Here is a 24,768-nt window from a genome sequence, read left to right as displayed (position 1 = left end):
TTAAGTCAAGTACTGACTTTTTTCCCCTATGCTGCTCCGTCAAGTTTAAGCATTTGGAATTCAAAAATTGTTTTAAACCCTTTACAGAATTGGAAGAAGTAGCTTTTCAGACCGTGAAGTGAGTAACTGACCAGTTGTGAATATCTCATATCTTAAGCTACCTTTTTTATCCGTCTTGCGCGGATCTTCCAAGAGCCGAACTGCCAACGCTCCCAACCAAGTTCTAGGCTGCAGAAGCACTTCCGGTCCTCGGCCCGGAGGCGAGCGGATAAGGAGCCTGCCACGCATGCGCGCCCAGGAGCAGCTTCTGCTGATCGCCCCGCCTCCTTACGTCCCCTCCAACCTCGCTAGAACGGCAACCGGCGGGAGTTTTTCAAAATGGGAGCGCGGAGGCGCCGCCCAGGCCTCGGAAGGTGCCCGGGACACCTTTCGGTGGCTGTGGTGTCGTCGCCGGGAGCGGCGGCCTAGAGAGCCGAGCCTGATGGACGCCAAGACACGCTGCCTACTTGGAGCGCTGCCTCGAAAGGACTGCGTAAAGGGAGTTAATCCAGGGAGCACGGACCGCGGCCTGGAAATATGGCGACCTGCATCGGGGAGAAGATCGAGGTGAAAAGACTCGGCAGTCCTCAGTAGGGCGGTTGGGAGTCGGAGTGCCGGGACTCGTCGAGACCCTGGCAGGAAGGGGATAGAGCGCAGCTAACGGCTGCAGGTTGGACGCCGGAGTGCTTTGGGAGGGTCCCAACCGCCGGGGGCCCGGCTGTTTGAGGGCGGAGCGGCCCGCCCCTCTGAGACGCGGGGATGGTGGGACAGGTGTGTTGCTCGCGGCCCCGCCCTTCTGTCCCTAGACACCGCGGCTTCAGGTCAGCGATCCCGCCGGAGCTGCCGCGCTAGAGCAGGGCAAGGCTATCTTCCCCTTCTCCAAGGGGATGGCGGTTACCTCCGGCGGGAGTTGCGGCGGGATTCCGTTCAGGGTCTTAGCTCTCGGGGGCAGGCTGGGGGTGGGACGAGGATGCTGAGGCTACGCTGAGGCTGAGGAACCAGACCATTAGGGTGCTCTATCCAGAGACCAGCCTGGAAGCTCAGAGACCCGCAAGGCGTCAACATGCTGTCCACCCCAGACACCTGCTGTATCGAGGTGTGATACCTGCTTGAATTTTGAATGCAAATAATCCTCCCGATCCATTTTAGCCTCTTTTTTCCAGCCCCTTCCTATTTTTTCTTCCTTTCTGCGTCGAAAATCATTACACATATTCTTTAATTTTAACTTTTAAGGATTTTAAAGTTGGAAATCTGCTTGGTAAAGGATCATTTGCTGGTGTCTATAGAGCTGAGTCCATTCACACTGGTTTGGAAGTTGCAATCAAAATGGTAAGAATATGTTAATCAGTTTCTCACTTCTACTTTGCAAGTAACTAGAGAGGTTTGCTACTTGAGATGTTAGAAACTCCTTACCTGCCAGCCTTTTCTTTATGCTGTAAAAAACCCATTGCTTGGGCAGAAGACAGTAGTTCCAACAGTTAAACTTAAGGATCTCTTAGGAGATCCTTAACCATGCTTAAATAAGTGTTCTGTCTTTACTCATGTTCATTAGATTTGGTATCTGTTCTAATTATATGTACTTAGAGTAATTGGTAGCAGTAAAAGAACAAACAATTTGTTTATAATAAGAAGAATACACTGTGCATAGTTCTGTATTACACTGTAAAAAGCTAAAATACTATTCTTGATTGTTAGAAGTCAGTCTAATAGGGGTAACATAAGGAAATTAAGAAACACCTAAACCAGTAGGAAAAGGGAAGATTTGTTTTAAAGCTTTGCTAAATTTTATTTGTTGTTATTATCATAGATATGATGGTTGAGCTATTAAATTCTTTAAGTTGGTAGAGTGTATTAGAATGCATTGGGCAAGTTTATTGAATGTCCACCCTGTCAAGCACTTTGCTAGGTGCATGGGGAAAATAGACAACGAAATAAATTGATCTCAAAAAGAAGATAAAAGGACTTCAGAATATTTTATAGTATACTTTCTCTTTTCAAAGTTAACATGACAACTTCACATTTGAAAGTCTATCATCAACATTTAAACCTCTCATGTTATTTTTAGATAGATAAGAAAGCCATGTACAAAGCTGGAATGGTACAGAGAGTCCAAAATGAGGTGAAAATACATTGCCAATTGAAACATCCTTCTATCTTGGAGGTAAGATACAAATTTTATAAAAGTGGCCAAGGGCATTGAATTTTTCTGTATTATAATTTATTATGCCCTTTTACATTTCAGCTGTATAACTATTTTGAAGATAACAATTATGTGTACCTAGTATTAGAAATGTGCCATAATGGAGAAATGAACAGGTATCTAAAAAACAGAAGAAAACCATTCTCAGAAAATGAAGGTAGGCTGTGCTTCTTTTTTTTCTTTCTTTCATTTTTCTTAAAAAAAATTGTTTTTGGAAAATACAAATTTTACTCTTTGTAGTTTTGAAGAATGTACTGTTTTATAATATTTAGTAAAACTGTTTCAATTATTACTTTGGGCTATAAAAAGAGATTTTTCCCCCCCAAATTAAGAAAGTTGTTAATTCATATAAATAATTCAGGCATTACAGAAATAAAGTAGAAGAAGAAATTTGCTATCCATCTTTTGCCAAAACAACATTTTAAATTAAGTCATTGGTCACAGTTGAATGTGTATCTTTTCAAATTTAGAAAAAGCTTTTTAGGATGCTGTTGATGACTATAAAGTAGTTTCTAAGTCAAACACAGTACCTGTTGAAACCATTTATTTTAGAAAATGTCAAAAACTTAAGACAGTAATATAATGAGCCCCTATGAACTTACCACTGAGCTTCCAAAACTATCAACTCATTGTTTCATCTGTACCCTTCTTATTCCCCCAATTCCTCAGAGTATATTGAAGCAAATCATAGACATCTTTTTATCTTTAAACAATGCAGACTTTAAAAAAAAAACAAAAAACGTAAGCACAAAGTCACTATCACACCTAATAATTCCTTACTGTCAAACACATTGTCAGTTTCAGCTTCCCTAGTTTCTTATAAGTAACTTTTTTTACAGTTCAGATCAGGATCAAGTAAGGTCCGTATATCATCACACAAATGATTGTTTTCAAATTATCTTACCCTGCTAACTGACATTGCAGGCTAAGATTGAAAGCTAAGAAAGGTGGTTGCTGATAGGCTTTTTGTCCATTTGATCTATATTTAACCCATTTGGAAAACAATTTGGTCATATGTGTTAAGAGTTAAGGAAATGTTCATATCCTTAGACTGAAAATAAGAACATAATACATAATAAGAAAATAAATTCATATACATATTGATGATGAGTACTGCATTTTTCATAATACTGTATAATAGTAAGGCCTTCTTAAATAAGACAACTTGCAAAAGATAGGAAGGAAATGAATTACCAATTTGACTAATTAAAATTAAGAATGTGTATGACGAAGGATACTGTCAACAAATTTAAAAGTTAAAGATAGGAAGAAAATATTTGTATAACAAATGGCTGTCCAATTAATATTTAAAATATAAGGCATGCCTTAAAAGAAAAGATAATTGTATAGGAAAATGGACAGGGGATGTAAGCAGACTGTTCACAGAAGAGAAAGTATAATTGGCCAATAAACATACGAAAAGATGCTCAAAATCAGTAGTAATCATAAGAATGCCAACTAAAATAACGAGTACCATATTTTTACCCATTGGATTGAGACTACCTAATTTCAACAAGGATATGCTTGAAAATAACAGCCTTTTGGAGGGCGATTGGCAAGGTATTAAAATACTAAATTTTATCTTTGAACCCAGTGATTCTACTTCTTGAATTTACCATAATGAAGCACCCCATTTATATGCACAAGAAAACAAGCATGTACAAGAATGTTTATTGCTATATTTTTTTATAATCTTGAAATGACCCAAATATTAATCAATAGCAATTTAATAAGATGGAGATCTATGTGTACTGACATAGAAATATTTCCAAGAAATATTGTGAAGTGGCAAAAAAAAGTAATAAACTATATTTTTATACCATTTTTATATTTTAAAAACATTACAGTGTATTTCTATGGATTTAAGTGTACATAAGCACATGGAAGAAAAGTTTAAAAGAATATATATAAACTGTTAATAGTGACTACTTTTTAGGAGGGTTTGGGAGGACATCAAAGGAAATTCAGCTTGCTTTTCTTTTTTCTCTTTTTTACAATTTGAATTATTTATGAATTGTTTATAAATATTTTCTCTTTCTATGGACTTCTGGTTACCCTAGTTAACTCTGGTCACTCCCAGTTCCTAATAAAATTAAGCTTCCCTTAACTGTATTTAGAAAACTCATTAGTTGGAAAGGACAGAGTTTAAAAGGAGTGCCTAGTTGTCTTAATAGGAATTATTAAAGAATATTATGAAATTATCAGAGTGGTATTTTGGCTGGTAAAACTAAGCTACAAACCAGTTTACTAATTGTCATACTGGCATATGTACTTGGGTTTCATAATGTATTCTAAATACTGAATCTTCAGATTTTCTAAATTGTAAGTTTTAATTTTTGCATTCTAATAGCTCGACACTTCATGCACCAGATCATCACAGGAATGCTGTATCTCCATTCTCATGGTATATTACACCGGGACCTCACACTTTCTAACCTCTTACTTACGCATAATATGAACATCAAGATCGCTGATTTTGGGCTGGCCACTCAATTGAAAATGCCACACGAAAAGCACTATACTTTATGTGGAACTCCTAATTACATTTCCCCAGAAATTGCAACTCGAAGTGCACATGGACTTGAATCTGATATTTGGTCCTTGGGCTGTATGTTTTATACGTTACTTATTGGAAGACCACCTTTTGACACTGACACCATCAAGAACACGTTAAATAAAGTTGTATTGGCAGATTATGAAATGCCAACTTTTTTGTCAAGAGAAGCCAAGGACCTTATTCACCAGTTACTTCGTAGAAATCCAGCAGATCGTTTAAGTCTGTCTTCAGTATTAGACCATCCTTTTATGTCCCGAAATTCTTCAACAAAAAGTAAAGATTTAGGAAATGTAGAAGACTCGATTGATAGTGGACATGCCACAATTTCTACTGCAATTACGGCTTCTTCCAGTACCAGTATGAGTGGTAGTTTATTTGACAGAAGAAGACTTTTGATTGACCAGCCACTCCCAAATAAAATGACTATATTTCCAAAGAATAAAAATTCAAGTGATTTTTCTTCAGGAGATGGAAGCAGCCTTTATACTCAGTGGGGAAATCAAGAACAAGAAACCAGTAATAGTGGAAGGGGAAGAGCAATCCAAGAGGCAGAAGAAAGGCCACATTCTCGATACCTTCGTAGAGCCCATTCCTCTGATAGATCTGGCATCTCTAATAGTCAGTCACGAGTGAAAACGTATACAATGGAACGATGTTACTCAGCAGAAATGCTTTCAAAATCCAAAAGATCAGGAGTAGATGAAAATGAAGAAAGATACTCATCCACAAACAGCAATGCTAATATTCTTCACTTCTTTAAAGAAAAGACATCCAATGGTTCTGGATCTTTTGAAAGACCTGATAACAATCAAGCACTGTAAGAATAATTCTATCAAAAAGCATTTTACTTTTCAATAAACATTGTATTAGCACAAACATGAAGCTGCATCTAACTAAGGGTGACCTTTTTTCTAACCTTGTCAGATATTCCTGGGGCACTTTTAACTATGACTTCTGTTTTTTAATAGGAAGAGAATCAGAATGATGATTTTGAATTGTGGTTAAGAATCTCTTAAAATGAGTGTATCTGCTCATGAATGTATTTGTAGTATGTGTTTAATACTTGGGAATTTCTAGTGTCATTTTAAATTTTATATGAAGCAGGTCTCCAGTGCAATGTATCATATATTAAACATGTCTGATTCCTAAAGTACTCTTAACAGTAACTGTACACACACACACACACACACACACACACACACAAATAGAGAAAGAGAAGTTGACCCTAAGTGATGAGTAATCATATTGACTGCTTCTCACATGAAGGCAAGTTTTTAGTGACTAGTGTTTTTCTTTTTCTGATCTTTGATTTTTACGTTTAAATTAAAAGAGGACAGTAGCCATATAGAAATGTTGTCACAGTGCCATGGGCATTTTGGCATGGGAATTTAGCTTCATAGACACAATTTAGTTATGCAAATGTTGGGTTCTACAGTTAATGTAAAAATTTTTAGGTATTCATATCAGAAGAGCGCTCCCTTTTTTAGTGTTTTTTTATCTTAAAAGGTTTCTACCTTTTAATTTTTTATTAGTTTATGGGAAATTTTTTTTCTTTGTTTAGCTCCAATCATCTTTGTCCAAAAAATGGAAAAACTCCTTTTCCATTTCCAGACCAGACAGCTCAGACTGAAATGATGCAACAGTGGTTTGGGAATCTGCAAATAAATGGTGAGTTTTTAATGGACTATTTAATAAAAAGTTAATGACTTGGCCACTTACCAAGCATTGCAGTTTTCTATTTGGGTTTTCTTAAGAAAATAGTACATTTTCAATAAACTGTTACAATAATAGTAATAATTACTGTTAACACAGTTTGAGTACTATATCAGCCACTGTCCTTAATGCTTAACATGTATTATTAACTTATTAATAATTCTCACAAAAACCATATGAGGAAGATACTATCATTAGCCCTGTCTTACAAATGAGGAAATAGTAGTACGCAAAGGTTAATTTGCCAAGCTGCACTGTCCATAAATACAAGAGAGAGGAGTCTAACCCAAGCAGTCTGGCTCAGAGACTTTACTCTTAACCCCTCCTCTCTTGCAGCCTCTCTGTAATAAGTACCTACTATCAGTGCCTATAAAATAATCAAAAGATGGTTGACTTTATTTTTAAGTAGAAGGTGATGTGGACCATCATAGTGTACCAATGGGACCTCACATACACTAAAATACACAGCTACTAAAACCTAAATACTTTTAAACAGCTTTCATCCAAGTCATTATTTATAGATACAGAGTTTGAAAGTTAAACATTTCTCATTATTGAACATGACATTCACAGAAGGTGGGTTGGAAAATAATGATGGAAGAAAGAGAATAAAAAAGAAACATGGAGAGGAGGAGAGAATTTTTTACTAAGTATCATGTTACCTCAGACAAGTGCGTAATATGGCTGTAATTTAAGCAGAGAGTTGTTATGTCACCTCAAGAGTCTATTTTTTTCATGTATATTATTTTCAAGGGCCCAAAAGAGAATTAATCTTCTCATGTGTACTTGTTAAAGATGATAATTCAAGTTTATGTTTTTTAAAACTACAGAACTGCCATGTGCTTAATCTTACACTTAACCTTCTATTGTGTTTATAGATACTTTTATTTGGTAAACATGGACATATCTGAAGTAACTTTGTTTATAATACTCTAGTAGTGCTGCTACAATTTTAAAGTATATTATTTGATGTAGGATATTTTCTGTCATAATGGGAGTTATGGAGGGAGGCACTTAAAAGTTATTTAAGGGGAAAGCTGAGATAAGATTTTTATAGTTTAGCATTGAAAAATTGCCTTACAAAGTTTTATATAGTCTAATCATTTTAAGGGCTTTAAAAAAAATAATGTTCCCATGTGAACGCTAAAACTATATAAAATTTAAATGGATAGAGTTCAAGAACTGTTTTAGAAATGTGGGTACAAATACATTTATAATATTAAGTATTAATAATAAACCTATTTCATATATTTTAGAGTGTTTTGGTTTTAGTTGCATATTTTGTAAGTAAAGATGAAATAGTCCGTAGCTTAAAGAGAGTGAATTTACATGTTATGTAGAATGATTACCTGGGAACTCCTCTCAAATCTATTATTTGTTGCAGCATTGGCAGTTGCTTTAGTATTAGTAGGTGACCCTAGGTGACTAGTTTTTGCTTTGATTGAAACATTAATTTCATATTAATATCTTTTCTTTCTTAGTCTTAGACTAAAGGTATTCCTTTGCAGTCTGGCTTAAAATGTCCTTTTAAAGTCACTATTTTATTATGCCATATCTTTTTGTTGTTTTCTTTTTTGGCCGAGCCGTGCAGCTTGTGGTATCTTATTTCCCCAACCAGGGATTGAACCTGGGCCCTTGGCAGTGAAAGCGCCAAATCCTAACCACTAGACCACCAGGGAATTCCCTTATGCCGTATCTTAAACTGAAAAATTACAAGCTTTTTTTTAAAACTAGATTTCTTTTGTTCCTCAGGAAAAAAGAATGCTATTGTAACCAGCATGACATTGTTTTGTGTAGACTTGACTTCTTAATTATTCACTAAATTGCTTTATTCTATGTATATTATAGCTCATTTAAGAGAAACTACTGAGTGCAACAGCATTAGCCCAAACAGAGATTTCCAGGGCCATCCAGATTTGCAGGACACATCAGGAAATGCCTGGACTGATATAAGAGCCAAAAAGAGCCCTGATGCTTCTGATAATGCGCATTCTGCAAAACAGTTGAATACCATGAAATATATGACTGCATTTCACAGTAAACCTGAGATAAGTCAACAAGAATCTACTTTTGGCTTAGATCCTTCTTCCGAACAAAGCAAGACGAGGGGTGTGGAGCCACCATTGGGTTATCAGAAACATACATTACGAAGCATTACATCTCCTTTGACTGCTTACAGGTTAAAACCAATCAGACAGAAAACGAAGAAGGCTGTGGTATGTCTATTATTTTTCTAAATCACTGGATGATATTTTCCTTGAGTATATGGTTTCTGGTATCAAACATAATAATATCTTTTCAGTTCCCTATAATGTCCCTGTATTTTTGATACGTACTTGATAAACTCACTTAAAAGAGACTGGGTATTTATGGAAAAATAGCTATTGTTTCCTTCTGGGTACTTTAAGAATGGTGAATTGATAGTAATTTTTGAATTTTGAATTATTGATAATGAAAAACATTTAAAAGTAATACTGGCTAAATACTGTGTTAAATATTATCCACAATCCTAATAACTAAGTTAATATTTAATACTATCTTTTGCTTTTGTTTTCATTGTTTCTACATTTAATCTAGTCTCAAAAAGATAAACTAGAAAATATCACTTTTTTTAACATCTGAAACTATTTAAAGAAAAGGAGTATGCACAAAATTAAGTATAGCATTTTTTTAAAATATCATGTGTGCATTGGGAATGGTGATTTTGATTTTTTAATTCTGTCTTCATCCTGTTTGTCCCTGTTTTCCCTTTCACCCAGTCTTGCCTTTATTTGGCGTGCTATTGTCTTTTCAAGCCCTTAAATTCTCCACCCTACCTTCTGCTTTCTTTCTGTTCACTGGTTATCATTTCACACTTCATTATACCTTCTTTCCTTTGCTCCTTATGTTTCACAGTTGTGCTGAAATACACCTGTGGTCTAGACAATTGTAGTGAAGCGGCTATTTGATTTTTACTTTAATTTTTGTTTCTGCCATGGTTAAGTACTTTTCTCTTAACTAATATGTATGTCAGAACTGTTCTGGTAAATAAGAGAATTGTTACTGATTTTAGTTTTGTTTTTTTTTTAGGTGAGCATACTTGATTCAGAGGAGGTATGTGTGGAGCTTCTAAAGGAGTATGCATCTCAAGAATATGTGAAAGAAGTTCTTCATATATCTAGTGATGGAAATATGGTAATGTGGATTTCCTTTATTATCTTGCAGCTTCATCACTTAAGCATTTATCATTCCATTCGTTCTATAATGATATTTAAAAAACAATTTTTAGTCGCTTTTCCTGATATGATAGTATCTCTGGAATTCAAAAACTAAAATAGTATACTACATACCTTTAAATAAATTAGTGTGGTGTAAAAAATAATTATAACCAGGAACAAAATCTAAACTTTAGGCTTAAGTTTAAAAAGCAAAAAAATTACTTTTAGAGAACATTTAGCATTTTCAATAAAAATAATATACATGTGAGCTCTTTTTATAATTTTAGTAACAAAATATAGTGCTCTAACTTAATGGCATATAATCAGAATTCTTAAAAATTTTTTGCCAGATCACTATTTATTATCCAAATGACGGAAGAGGTTTTCCTCTTGCAGATAGACCGCCCTCACCTACTGACAACATCAGTAGGTACAGTTTTGACAATTTACCAGGTATGTAAATTTACCAGGGAATAAGTTTAGATAATGGATTTATATATACATAAACTCTATACTGTGGGTATCATAAATTGTAAATATTTTGGCTTCAGTTGGGATGCAGGTTATGTTCTTATAACTTTATATCTGGTGAGATGTGCTATACCTTACTAATCCAATATTTAGTCATATTCTGTTATAATGGTATTTTATTGTTTACTTAAGTAAAAACTAACTCTAGAATATTAGTCATGTGTCACACAAATTTAATTTGTACACTTGTATAGTTACAGTTTGTCTAGAATCATGTTAAAAATTCAACATGAAGTATCTGGTTTTTGACTTTTGAAATCATTACTGTGCTACATAATGATCACTTGTAATTGTGGTTAACCAAATTTGGCTCCCGGTTTAGCTTCTGGATATTATGAATTGGGAAATTAACTACTGAGTAGTAAGACTTCCCTAAGGTAACTTAGAAGCAAATAAGAGAACCTATCTAATCTAACTCTGTTAGAAATTAAGACACATAGACAAGACTATCAAATATTATAAATGACCATAGTTACAGGGAACTGCTAAAATTTACTACTCTATGTTTTACTAATATAAAAAGTGCTACATTTCTTTTCCTAAAGTCATTTGGTTCTGATATCTCAGGTAGAACTCTTTTCATTTCATTTATTAAAACTTTCCTGGAGTCATTATCTTACTTTTAATAAGGAGTCAGTGATTCAAAGTAAGAGATTTTTAAAATAATCATGAGACTGGGACTTCCCTGGCGGTCCAGTGGTTAAGACTTCACCTTCCAACGCAGGGGGTGCGGGTTCTATCTCCTGGTCGAGGAGCTAAGATCTCATATGCCTCATGGCCAAAAAACCAAAACAGAACAGAAGCAATGTTGCAACGAATTCAATAAAGACTTTAAAAATGGTCCACATCAAAAAAATCTTTAATAAATAATCATGATACTAATCATCAGATTTTGTTATATACTTCTTAGGAATTTTATTATACTGTCTTTAGTTTTCATTAAAATAGTAGGCTTACATCTCTAAAATATTTTTATTTGGGTAATGGAACTGTTAACTTTGGGTAATGGGATTCTTAACTTTCAACTTGAATTTTTGAGGAAGAGTAGAAATAAATGTTAGACTGTTATGGAATTTATGTCAACACTTTATTCCCTAATGTTAGGTAACTTTTTTGTTTTCTCTCCTTAGAAAAGTACTGGCGAAAATATCAATATGCTTCCAGATTTGTGCAGCTTGTAAGATCTAAATCTCCCAAAATCACTTATTTTACAAGATATGCTAAATGTGTTTTGATGGAGAATTCCCCTGGTGCTGATTTTGAGGTTTGGTTTTATGATGGTAAGTGCCATTTAGAAATGGTAATTTTTTTCCCTTTAGTTTGTAACTTAGTAGTTGTGGGGTTTTTTGTTTTTTTGTTTTTTGTAAACTCAACACAATGAGATTTATATATTTTATTTATGGCTGCGCTGCATGGCTTGCGGGGTCTCAGTTCCCCGACCAGGGATTGAACCCAGGCCACAGCAGTGAAAGCTCTGAATCCTAACCACTAGACCACCAGGGAACTCCCCAACACAGCGAGGTGTGTGTGTGTGTGTGTGTGTGTGTGTGTGTGTGTGTATCCATACATAAAAATTACACAGCACAGTATACGATATGTCAAATGTTAATCAAAATTTATATATACTTGCTTGTAAACAATTTATTTTCTAATACGTATATTAATTCTCTTTCCCCTTTTGGCTCCAGTTTAACAACATTCTGATTGATATTATTAAAAAAAACATGAAATAAATAATATTCTGTTTCTTACTAGAAATTTAAACGGACACATACCAAATTTTTAGGATAATAAATATCACAAAAGGATAAGGTTGAACCAGAGAATTTTATTTTCTAAATCTATAAAGATGTTTACTTTTTAATCTGTAAAGTTTCCTTCTTTAAGGGACACATAGTACATACACTCACACAGTACACATAATTATAGCTGTCCTTCACTTATGTTTTTGTATGAGAGTAGTGGTTTTTTAAAAATATAAAAGTATCAAACTTAAGCCAGTTATATGTGGAAAAGAAAAATGGCCTATATTTTTTGAATACTACTTTGAGAGCCTCATTTTATTAATGGCCAATAAGTGAATATAAATGTTACCTTGATCTGGGAGTCATTATGTACTGGGTATGATAATGAATATAAATCTAGTAATATTTAAAGAAATAATAAAGGGTTTTCTGCTTAATTTTTAAGGAGCAAAGATACACAAAACAGAAGATTTAATTCAGGTGATCGAAAAGACTGGCAAATCTTACACCTTAAAAGGTGAAAGTGAAGTTAATAGCTTGAAAGAGGAAATAAAAATATATATGAACCATGCTAATGAGGTATGTACCGACTTTTAGTAGGTTTTTTCTTACCAATTAATAATAATACAAATGACATAGATGAAGTAATGACAGAAAGCACTCTTTTGAAATAGGGCCACCGTATTTGTTTAGCACTGGAATCCATAATTTCAGAAGAGGAAAAGAAAAGTGGAAGTGCTCCCTTTTTCCCAATAATTGTAGGAAGGTAAATGTTTGAAAATTTATTAAATATGGCTAAAATGTGTAGAAATTTTTTTTTAAAAAACAGTTTAATGTTTACATTATGAACATTCTTTTGTTTTCTATAAATTGAAAGCTTTAAAAGAATGTATTTGACATATCTTTCTCCTTCAGAAAACCTAGTAGTACTAGTTCACCTAAGGCCTTAACACCTCCTCCTTCTGTGGATCCAAACTACCCAATGAGAGAGACACCATCTCTGAATAGAATGATCATAAATAGTGCAACTTCTCCAAAACAGGCACCAATACTTAATCCTTCTGTAAGTAAATATATGTCACTTCTGTACTTTAAACTCTTCAATGATTGCCTAATGTCCTTGATATCAAACTAAAACACCCTACTGTGGCCTTACTATCACCTACCTACTTTTCCAGTCTCATCCTGAGCTACCCCACACTCTCTGTGCCTAGTTCCTTGATTAAGCCAAACTCTCAGGGCCTTTTCACATGCTCTTCACTTGACCTGGAACTCTTTTCCTGAACGTCTTAATGGCTAATTCTTTCTCATCTTTCAGGACTCAGTTTAAATATTACCTCAGCAAGGCCTAACCTGACTCCTCTGGGAAAAAGCTAAATATATTAACATATATATTGTTTTATTTTTACTAGTAAAATATCATTAACTGCCTTAATATCCATGATAGAATCATGGTTAAACAAACTTATATTTTTACTCAATGAACTATCATGCCAATAAAAACTATATAGCAATGTAATAAAATGCAAGATTAAAGAAATAGATCTGTTTGTGTATATGGGTATGTGTGTATTCACACACACAAACATACATACTATAATTGAAGCTATGAAAAATTATACCTTGGGAAAAAAAGACAAAAGAAATCTACCAAAATCAAAACAGTAGTTCTGTGATTTTTTTCCCTATTTTATACTTTTCCAATTTTCTGTAATGTGATTGTATTTTTTTTAATTTTTGTCTTTTAAAAATTAATTTAAGATAATGAAAATCTGGTCATCATCTACTTTTGCTGAAGTTGGCTTATTAGAATGCTAAGGAATAATATCTTTCTTTCTTTTATTGTTTGTAGATGGTTACAAATGAAGGACTTGGCCTTGCAGGTGCAGCTTCTGGAACTAACAGCTCTCCTAGTAGTCTAAAAGATTGTCTCCCTAAATCAGCACAACTTTTCAAGTCTGTTTTTGTGAAAAATGTCGGTTGGGCTACACAGGTGAGAAGTTAGATTTCTCTTTGCAAGACAGTTTTTACACTTTTTGCATTGATTATATCATTAATAATTTTCACATTTTTTTATTTGTATACAGATGGAAAGCTCTAGATATTGTTGGTAACAAATTGCCTGCTAGGGCCTAGGTGACCTGTTCTTGCCATTTTTTTTTTAATTAATTAATTTATTTTTGGCTGTGTTGGGTCTTCATTTCTGTGTGAGGGCTTTCTCTAGTTGTGGCAAGCGGGGGCCACTCTTCATCGCGATGCGTGGGCCCCTCACTATCGCGGCCTCTCTTGTTGCGGAGCACAGACTCCAGACGCACAGGCTCAGTAGTTGTGGCTCACGGGCCTAGTTGCTCCACGGCATGTGGGATCTTCCCAGACCAGGGCTCGAACCCGTGTCCCCAGCAGTGGCAGGCAGATATTCAACCACTGCGCCACCAGGAGAGCCCTTGCCATTTGTTTTTAAAGTAGAGGTCATGATGATGGCTAAACATTAGGATTTGAGAATGCCCAGGGCATCGTGGGAAAGTATTTGTAATCTATATTAATAGAGTAATTTTTATTTGGCAGAAAAGAATTTTTGCATTTAAAAATTAGGTCTACATTGAGTTTCAAACTTAAAGAATTTTATGTAGGTGTAAACTTAGATTTGTATATTTTCTGAAAGCTTGAACTTTGGAGATGTTTGAGCACAGCACATGTAATTTTTACTTACCAGTGAAGTAAAATATAGCCTAGTTCTTTATGGGGGGTAGGAAATATCGGGAAGGGAACTCAGCATTTGTTGAGTACATGCCATGTGGTACCATGTTTTCCACATACATTGTCTCATTTCCCAGAATAAAACCTAGTAAAGTTGATGCTATCTCCTTTCATAGATAGTAAAATTATGGCTCATAATGGATGGTTGACTTGCACATTCCTACTAGTTAGTTTGCAGAATCTGGATGTAAACCCAGGTCTGTTTGATTCCAGTGTCCATGTCTTCTCTGTACTCTGTTTGGAGTGGCACATTGTAAACATCAGTGACTAAAGAAACCAGTTTCAAAAGCAAAGATGTAACATTCTCAAGCAGAATAGAAATTCTTTTGGCCTAAGAACAAAGAATAGAGGGAAATTCTAATTTAAGAAAGTGTTGCTTGGTTATTTCCTAAATCTCTTCTTGGTTAGAAATACTATGGGAAAGGAAAAAAAAAAAGGTTGCTCAGATATCCTAGTGGAAACGAATGGGAAACAGGATTTATGTAGAATAATTTTAATTTATGATGCCCTATCCATTAAAGGAATAATCTGAAAAAGAGACTAATATTCTCAAATGTTACTACCATCACAGCCCCAAATTTGTAGTTACCTGAAGGGTTGTTTTGTTTTCTTTTTAAACTATATGAAAATCCTTTTAAACATGAGTACCTTTTAAGAACTTCATATCCTCTGTAGTAATTTTGCTTGCTTATTACTTTTCTAGTTAACTAGTGGAGCTGTGTGGGTTCAGTTTAATGATGGGTCCCAGTTGGTCGTGCAAGCAGGAGTATCTTCTATTAGTTATACATCTCCAGATGGTCAAGCAACTAGGTAAGTTCTTAAAATACTGGTTGAGATTCAGCTCTTTGCTCTAATTTTGTTTTATCTATATGATGAAATAAATGACTTAATAAAGTTACTGTTTTCATGTTGACAAAGTTCATATTATTATTTAAACTGTTAAATATTCATAGCAGCTCATATAGTCTAATGCATATTTTATGAGTATTTACAGGAATGCAGGGTAATTGGTATGGATTATCCACTCCAAGTGGTTAGACTCCTTTAGCCTTCTTATTCCTTCAGTCTAACTAGGTTGGCCCTTTTCATAAGTAATGGACTTCTAAGTTCAAATATACTTAGACAATTTACATAAAAGAACATAGAAACAAGGAAGCTTTCTTTTAAAAGGTAACCAGATTATTTTTCCCAAGTGAAAGGCTGTATCCCCTGATCTAATGTAAAGTGATTAATGTTAAAAGACTTTTTTGAATGTATATATTCATTCTAAATGAGGATGTATGCCAGGCTAATAAGTATGCTAACAAGGAGGATCTGGGAATAGTAACAATAAGCAGTAGTTTGGTCTCCATATTTCAAACCATAACTTACTGAAAAGAGGTAGGGTGCCGACAGTGCCAGTACAAACACGCTACTTTATGAAAAGTGCATATTGTAGAGAAAATACTTGGTACAAATATAACTTGTGGATATCTACCAACTGCTTTTGTGTGTATATATGCAGTACCATCATTTAAAGAACTCATAAAGTGAGAGGTTTTGTTAAATCAGCTCTTTCAAATGATCCAGAAAGTGGAAAGGTACAGATATAAAATGGGTAGAACCCATGTTCAGAAGATAAAAGTTCAGATTTTACTTGATATGGTCATTTGGAAATTTTTAATATTTAATAGAAATGTATTTATAATGTGTTTAGCTTAGTATTTTCTTTAAATTAGGGTCTTCAATTTAATGAAGAATCCAGATTTTCAGCTTGCTTTAGAAATTATAAAGTCTGTTCAAGTTTTTTGACCTAATTTTCTTTTTATTATTTAAATACATTTAGAAATTGGTCTATTTTAAAAGGAAACAGGGACTTCCCTGGCGGTCCAGTGGTTAAGACTTCACCTTCCAATGCAGGGAGCTGTAGGTTCAATCCCTGGTCGGGGAGCTGGGATCTCACATACCTCGCAGCCAAAGAATAAAAACATAAAACAGAAGCAGTGTTGTAGCAAATTCAATAAAGACTTTTAAAAAATGGTCCTCTTTAAAAAATAAGTAAAGGAAACAAATTGAGTATGCTTAATTTAAGTATCTAATAATTTTGTATGATCTCTCTGAAGTGCCTTTGCCATTGAAGAATTACTGAAAAATATAATGTGACTTTTGGTACTCTTACAAACCAAGTGACTAAGTTATAATTTTATCTTTTTCTCTTTTGCTTCACTTAGGTATGGAGAAAATGAAAAATTACCAGAATACATCAGACAGAAATTACAGTGTCTTTCTTCCATCCTTTTGATGTTTTCTAATCCAACTCCTAGTCTTCATTGATTAAAGCTCCTTTTAGATATATATATGTTTAATAAATAACGTTTTTGTTGGCTTTCAAGTAAAGTGACTTTTTTCATTTTAAAAAACTTCTTCAGAAAGCCTTTCTATAAAAGAGAATTTTAATCTATACCATAACAGATGTATTCTAATGAGAGAACAAAGCAGAATGAAACTTGAGTCACTTACAAAATGTGGTCGTAGACTAAAATAGGACACCTAACTTTGCTCTTAGAACATATACTCCTAAAATTACTGTGTTGACATATTTGTATTGAACAATCTTTTAAAGCAAAAATATAAATGGTGTGTGGTATATTTGTGCTTTTATTTTTTTCCCTACTTCTTAGACATGTTAAGAATCATGGACAAAACGTGCTGGAGTTTCTGAATTTTGAACATGTAAATAATGTGTATTTATGTTACAAGTAACATATGTAAACATGTATATTTGTTTTATATTTATTTTTGTAGCACTAGTTTGTGATGAAACATTTCTGAAAATGCATTTTATTAAAAAATAATAAATACAGTGTTACTTTATCTTTTGATTTATTTAATTAAATACTTAATTTAGGGACTTCCCTGGTGGTGCAGTGGTTAAGAACCCACCTGCCAATGCAGGGGACATGGGGTTCAATCCCTGGTCCATGAAGATCCCACATGCTGCGGAGCAATTAAGCCCGTTCACCACAACTACTGAGCCTGCGCTCTAGAGCCCACAAGCCACAACTACTGAGCCCACGTGCTGCAACTGCTGAAGCCTGCACGCCTAGAGCCCGTGCTCTGCAACGAGAGAAGCCACCGCAATGAGAGGCCTGCACACCGCAACGAGTAGTAGCCCCCGCTTGCTGCAACTAGAGAAAGCCTGCGTGCAGCAATGAAGACCCAACGCAGCCAAAAGTTTTTTTTAAAAAAGAAAAATATATAATTTAAAATAATTTACATAGTAAACTCATTTTTAGTTTTTTTGCCTGTTTAAGACCCAATTAAATTTTTTTAATTAATTTTTCAAATGGTAAGTACATTGTTTCTCTACCTTTATCTGAAAATATCTGTATATTTTAATGATAAACATTTTAACACTGAAGACCTCAACAATGCAATTAACTAACATGAGGAAAAAGAATATTTGATAGTGGGACAGCAATTCTTAATGAAATACTCAAGGTAAAATAGGAATAGAATGAAACTACTTAAATATAAAGACTGTTAATGCTTCCTGCTGATTTTTATAATCAGAGAAATATTGGAGCCAATTCCATTAAATAGTCAGGAATACCCAATGTCACAATTATTCAGCATTGTTTTGGAGGTTGTTACCTACAGCAGTGAGAAGAAAAATAATAATTTGTAACATAAGTTGCACAGTTAATAAGAAAAAGACAACCCAATAAAAAAATAGGCAAAAGATATGAACAGATAATTCACAAAGGAGAAAATCCATATAATGAATCAAAATCCATATAATATACTCAACCACAACTGTAGTTGGAGAAATACAAGATTAAAACAAAAATCATTCCCCTTTATGAAAGATTCGTAAAAAATAATAATAGTGGTACAATGAGCAGGGCTTTCTCAGGTGGTGTTGATTACGGTGTAAATGATAAAGCAATTTGGCAATATCTATTAGAATTATTTTAATACATAGGTAATCCAACTTTGAGGAGGAAAATTATGTAAACCCTTCTCTTAGGGATAAAAATATGATTAGAGGGCTTCCCTGGTGGCGCAGTGGTTGAGGGTCCGCCTGCCGATGCAGGGGACGCGGGTTCGTGCCCCGGTCTGGGAGGATCCCGCGTGCCGCGGAGCGGCTGGGCCCGTGGGCCATGGCCGCTGAGCCTGCGCGTCCGGAGCCTGTCCTCCGCAACGGGAGAGGCCACAACGGTGAGAGGCCCGCGTAACGCATAAAAAAAAAAAAAAAAAAAAAAAAAAAAATATGATTAGAGGAAAGAATTTCCTCTTAAAAATGGAAATAATTAAAGGAAGTCCTAGCTTAATTTTGAAAGCTAAAGACTCAAATACATTTTGCTTTGACAGAATTTAGGTGTATTTTTTTTATCATCTCCTTAATAAGTCTTAATGTGTCTATGTTTCAGGTATTTCTCTTATATATACTATACAGCTGAGTTTTTTCAATCCAATGTAATAAGCTCTGTAGTCTACTTTGTTTACATTTATTATCATTTCTGATTTATTTTCACTGTTTGTCATTACAGTTCTATTGCATTTACTTCCCATCTTATTCTGTGTTTTCTACTAACCATACTTCTTTGCTTTTATTTTCCTTTCCTCCCTTCTTTCACGTTGAATTTCCTTTTCATATGCATATTTAAATTTTCTTTCAGCAGATTTTTCTTGAATTAAAGTTTTTAGAATTTGTTCTGTTTCATTGCTTTTGGTTTTCTTCTTCAAGGACTTCTGCTATATGTATGTTAAATCACCTGTGCCTAATTTTTATATCCATCACTTTCTCCACATCATTTTTTTCTCTTTAATTTTCCTCCATCTTTAATTTCCCTTAAGAAGTTATCTATGGCATCTTATTTACTCTTGTGTTCCTTCTAATTTGTTCTTCATATCTGAAATTATTTTTTAAGTTTTGTATTCTTTCCTGAGCTCGGCCAGCAATATTTTCATACCTTCCTATTATCTTCTCTAGTTCATTGGGAAATTTTCCCATTTCTCAGTTTTTCAAATTACAATGTTATTTTTTAATCTTTCCATTACTTCATAATTTCTTTCATCTCATTTTATAACACATTCTGTTTTTATCTGTTTTATGGGCATATCTGTCTGGCATGCCTTTGTTGTCTATGACAACATTAGTTCAACTGCACTTTTCCTGTTTCTCCTCAGTACTTATTCCAGTAAATGGCATCTGCATCACTAGCTGTTCATGTCAGAATCCTGGAACTCATTCTTAACACCTTCTTTTACCTCATCTAATCACCAGTTAATCCAAGTCTACCTCTAAAATATATTTTACATGCTTTAAATTCCCAATTCCACTGTCAGTTCCCTAATTCAAGTCACCAGCATCACTCATCTGAACTACTGCAATAGCCTCCTGCTCGTCTCTAAACATCTATGCCTCCTATATGAGTCAGGGTTTTTACTTGCAAACATCAAAATCTAACCTAGTTAGTTTACACAGAGAATATATTTATTAAAGGATATCAGCTCACAGACCTTCGAGGAGGGAAAGAGATTCAGGCTTTGCAGCTAAAAACAATGGCTGAATCATAACGTAGGAGCTTCCCCAGAAGAAGACATCCTAACAACGCTGCTCAGCACAGATCCCACAGCCATGCTGATGAAGCTAGGGGACTAGGTTCTGGGAGCTCTGACGGCTTTCTCGAGAATTTAGCCACTGACCTTGCTCCCTCACTAAAGTAAGTTTTGCTTATGTTGCTCACTTCCTCCTTTTGCTCAGTTCCTTATGAAGTTTCACATTGGAGGAGTGTACTGGCAGAGCCAGAAACACAAGCTCATGGCCTGGCTGCAAAGGTAGAGAGAACAAATGCATTTTGGCTTCTATCTAAAAGGAGAGGCTCAATGTGAGAAATTCTCCAAATGTAGAAGGGTCTGCAGGAAGTGAAGAGTGGTCACATACATGATAAATGTCCTCCACATCCATTCCAATTCATACTTCACACTGCAGCCAGCTCATTCTAAAATACACAGCTGATTATGTTATTAACTTACGTTAAATTAATTGTGGAAATTTAAAAACAGAAGTACAGATATACCAGGATAAGGAACCTCCATGTGTCTCCCACCCAACTTCAACAAATATTTTGCCAATCCTGTTACATCTCTCTTACTGATATCCTTCCCCCACTGGAGTATTTTGAGGCAAATCCCAGAAATCATATAATTTCTATCATAAACTCTTTAGTACCTTTAACAGATAAGGAGCTTTTAAAAGCATAACCAATAACACACATCTCAGAATTTACAGTAATTCCTTAATATTTAATGGTAAGTCCAGTTTCAAATTTCTCCAGTTACCTCAAAAATACCCTTTTACATTTGACTTAAAACAAGATCCAAAATAAGATCTATATAATGCATTTGATTTATATATCTCTGAAGTTTCTTTTCATCTATGACTGCTGATCTCTCAACTTTTATTTTTTCCACGGCATTTTTTTTTTTTAATTTTAAGAAACTGGACCATTTGTCTATAGAATATATCATCTTCTGGGCTTAGATGATTACTTCCTAGAGGTGGCTTTTAGTTGTATCTTTCGTATTTCCTATAAACTGGTAGTTTACATCTACAGGCTTGATTAGATTCTGACTCAATGTTTTTCGGCAGGAACGCTTTCATAGGTGGTGCTGAGTACTTGCTGCATCAAATCAGGAGGCACGTAACGCTTACCCACTTTTAATGATGTTAAAAGTGGTCAGTGCGTTCAGGTGTTGGCTTCATCCATCCTTTGGAAAGTTCCTCAATAATCTTCCACCTCACTAGTTTTATCATTCACTGATGAATGGTGCCCATATCTATAATATTATTTCACTAAAGGATGCTAGATGGGGGTTTTTCTAATTCTATTATTCCCTTGTATTTATTAGCTTGGATTATTCTATAGGAAATAACTTTCCCTCATCAATATTTTATTACCCTGAAGTTTAGATACAGGAAAGGCAGAAGAGAAGCTTAAGTCTTTATTTCCTGGTTTTTAGAGTAAAGAGTTAAAGCCCTAGCAACCTCCAAAGGTGACCAGTGTGTTTCTTACTTTTAATATCATTATGAACTCACAGATTTTCACACATTTGATGTGTTTAAATTGGCTGCAGTTATTATTCTTCTCAATGCTTTAATTGTCCCATTTTTGGCTAGTATAAGTCCCTTTATTTGATTCCTGGGTCCTTTTGGCAAGACAAGCCACAAAATGGAGAATGCCTAAAAATAAAGTCAAACAGAGGTACACAATGAAATGTATCACCTCACGCTTGTTAAAATGGCTATCAAAAAGATACAAATAACAACTGTTTGCAAGTATGTAGAGAAAGGGAACCCTCATGTCCTGTTGATAGGAATGTAAATTGGTGTAGCCACCATGGAAAACAGTATAGAGGGTCCTCAAAAAATTAAGAACTACCATGTGATCCAGCAATTCCACTTCTGGGTATATATCCAAAGAAGATGAAGGCAGGATCTCAAAGAGATATCTGCACTCTCATGTTCATTGCAGCATTATTCACAACAGCCAAGATATGATGCACAACCTAGGTGTCCATCAACAGATGAATGGATAAGGAAAATGTAAGTAAGTGTGTGTGTATGAATATTACTCGGCCATAAGAAAGGAGACCCTGCCATTTGTGACAAGATGGATGGACCCTGAGGGCATTATGCTAAGTGAAGTAAGTCAGAAAGAAAGGGACAAATACTATATGATATGACTTGTATGTGGAATCTAAAAGAGACAAACTATTAGAGGCAGAGAGTGGAATGACAGTTGCCAGTGGCTAGGCCATGAAGGAAATGGGGAGATGTTGGTCAAAGAGTATAAACTTCCTGTTATAAGATGAATAAGTTCTAGGGATCTATTGTACAGCATGGTGATTATAGTTAATAACACTGTATTATATACTTAAAAGTTGCTAAGAGAGTAGATAGATCTTAAATGTTCGCACCACGAAAAAAGAAACAGTAATTATGTGATATGATGGAGGTGTTACCTAAAGCTATGGTGGTTATCATTTTGCAATACGTAAGTATCAAATCAATATGTTGTACACCTTAAACGTATACAATGTCATATGTCAATTATATGTCAATAAAGCTGGAAAAAAACAAATGACAAAGGGAAAAGATAACCATCTACAAACCAAGGCGAGGCCTCAGAAAAAAACCAACCCTGCTGACAACTTGATCTCAAGCCTTCTAGCTTCCAGAACTATGAAAAATAAATTTTTGTTATTCAAGCCACCCCCCCCAAAAAAGGTACAACAAACAACATAAAGTGCAAATTATAGTGTTTACTCTTAGATTTGAAATATTTATAACTTAGAGTAGGAAACATTTGGAAAAGTATTTAGAAATATTTTTGCATTTTTGGATAATACTGATTATCCATATAGATAGTTCTGTACTAGTCCCTTTTAGCAGCATTCAACTTATGTGAGGTAGTGAAGTGTACATAATGTGATTTAGCCAATTTCTAGTAAACTCGGTAAACTGTTAGATTACAGCTATTTTACCTCAGATTTATTAGCCTGCCTATATTGGGGCTGTCGGGCTTATCCAAATTTAAAATTCTGCAGTTCTGAGTAGCTATGCAGACACAGATTGAAAACCATTGGGTCTTCCCTACCACTACTGAGAGAGAAAAAATAAATAAGGTAATAGTTTTTCTCTAGAATTTAAGGGAATTAGAAAATGCCAATAATTTTAAGTTTGCTGTTCAGTATATGTATACAATAACATATATCTGGCTTATGTTTCTAAAGTGAATTATTTATTAGGACTTGAAAGAAAAAAGTAGTTATCTGTACTACAGGTAGCAAAATCCATCTTAATCTCTTAATCCTTTTTATTGCTCAAATATGAGCATTATTCATACATATCCATTAACTTAGGGGTTAATTAGTAAGATCCTGAACTAAAATAAGACGGAAAGTGTAGTATTAAAAATCATGACTTATAGAAGCTAAGGGAAGATGGCAGGCATGGTAAGTATAAAATTTAAGTCATGATTTTACTTCATAAGGAAAACTTTATAATAACAGAAAATGCATTTTTTAATAAATAAAAAGGAGATAGCTGTGAATAAAAGTACCTCTATTAGGTAAAAGATTTCTATAATTTCATTCTATTACAGGTAATTCATACAGAACTCTCCTTATGATTTCACTGCATATTCTCTTGTTATTTTAATGACGCCTCTGCAGTTTGACTTGAGTATAACTTCACATTTATAGACCACTGTCTATTCACTCATGACTTTATGCCACCCCCCAAAAAATGTCATATGAAGACTATTTCTTTTTTGAGATAAGGAAACTATGATCCAGAATTTTTATATTATCTTGCTATTCATAATTACACACAGAATTTCCTATTTTATTCAATATATGTTCTTGTTATTCAACATATGCAATATCTACAACCTGACTTTAGGAAACTGACTCTTAGCAATCATCTAGCAGAGCCTTAAAAGAGAAAGTTCCACACAGCAAGTACTTTCCACCACAGTCTTAGCTAGGTTATTCTTGAATCCTTCCATGCCTTACAGAAAAAGCAATGAGTCTTCTGTAAACCACACCCAGGAGTGTGATGGTGAGCACCACCATTCCACACACCAGGCTGAAAGCCCATCGTGGACCCCAGGCAGCGTACACTTGGCTGATGAAGACAGGTCCAAGGATCCGTGCTGCACTTCCAGACGCTGTTAACCAGCCCATGTACACACCCTGTTGGGGGAGAAGCAAACTGATACTCAGGTGTAGTTATTTTAAAAGCAAGGATGATGCTAATATTACCAAACTATGACAAACACAAAAATCACTTCCTCTGTTATTTTTAAATTAAAGTACCTCTCTATAAATACAGCAAATAATGAGCAATAAACTTATCTGATATACTGTTTAGGAAAATAAAAGTGTAAAAGAACGAACACTGTCTGCTGAAATGATTCATAAATTTACTTTTTAAGGCTACCATTTATTCTGTACTTGCTATTTTCCAGACACTGTGTC

General features: G+C 34.7%; 2 protein-coding genes across 5 annotated transcripts in view; one reads left to right on the top strand and one right to left on the bottom strand.

The window, feature by feature from the left end:
- The first annotated feature begins 340 nt into the window (after positions 1–340).
- On the top strand, positions 341–17,591 carry PLK4 (polo like kinase 4). 2 transcript variants are annotated; one of them, XM_032632134.1, is made up of 16 exons: positions 341–606; positions 1,273–1,368; positions 2,105–2,200; positions 2,282–2,396; positions 4,590–5,613; positions 6,358–6,464; positions 8,589–8,725; positions 9,579–9,683; positions 10,057–10,159; positions 11,368–11,517; positions 12,428–12,561; positions 12,657–12,748; positions 12,898–13,045; positions 13,835–13,975; positions 15,443–15,549; positions 16,950–17,579. In XM_032632134.1, the coding sequence occupies exons 1-16, from the start codon at positions 577–579 to the stop codon at positions 17,050–17,052; spliced, it is 2,688 nt and encodes an 895-aa protein (XP_032488025.1). In that variant the 5' UTR covers positions 341–576; the 3' UTR covers positions 17,053–17,579. The 2 variants fall into 2 exon arrangements, with proteins under 2 accessions (XP_032488025.1, XP_032488024.1); XM_032632133.1 differs by having other exon boundaries at positions 355–606; positions 8,358–8,725; positions 16,950–17,591.
- Positions 17,592–23,029: 5,438 nt separating this feature from the next.
- The window catches only part of MFSD8 (major facilitator superfamily domain containing 8), a 39,489-nt gene continuing 37,750 nt past the window's right edge, over positions 23,030–24,768 (bottom strand). For all 3 annotated transcript variants that reach the window (XM_032632135.1, XM_032632136.1, XM_032632137.1), the window contains one exon: positions 23,030–24,483. In XM_032632135.1, coding sequence (XP_032488026.1) covers positions 24,277–24,483 — 207 coding nt within the window. In that variant the 3' untranslated portion in view covers positions 23,030–24,276. The remainder of the gene's footprint in view (positions 24,484–24,768) is intronic.

Source organism: Phocoena sinus, chromosome 5, assembly GCF_008692025.1.
Source record: "Phocoena sinus isolate mPhoSin1 chromosome 5, mPhoSin1.pri, whole genome shotgun sequence".
NCBI classification, from domain to species: Eukaryota; Metazoa; Chordata; class Mammalia; order Artiodactyla; family Phocoenidae; genus Phocoena; species Phocoena sinus.
Note: the sequence above shows the minus strand (reverse complement) of the source record. Positions and strands in the feature narration are given on the sequence as shown.

Excerpts from the sequence above, each read along its gene's own strand:
- PLK4 (XM_032632133.1), top strand. The coding sequence starts at position 577 with ATGGCGACCTGCATCGGGGAGAAGATCGAG. Across the intron at positions 607-1,272 it reads GCATCGGGGAGAAGATCGAG|GATTTTAAAGTTGGAAATCT; the intron begins GTGAAAAGACTC and ends TTAACTTTTAAG. Across the intron at positions 2,201-2,281 it reads AACATCCTTCTATCTTGGAG|CTGTATAACTATTTTGAAGA; the intron begins GTAAGATACAAA and ends TTTACATTTCAG.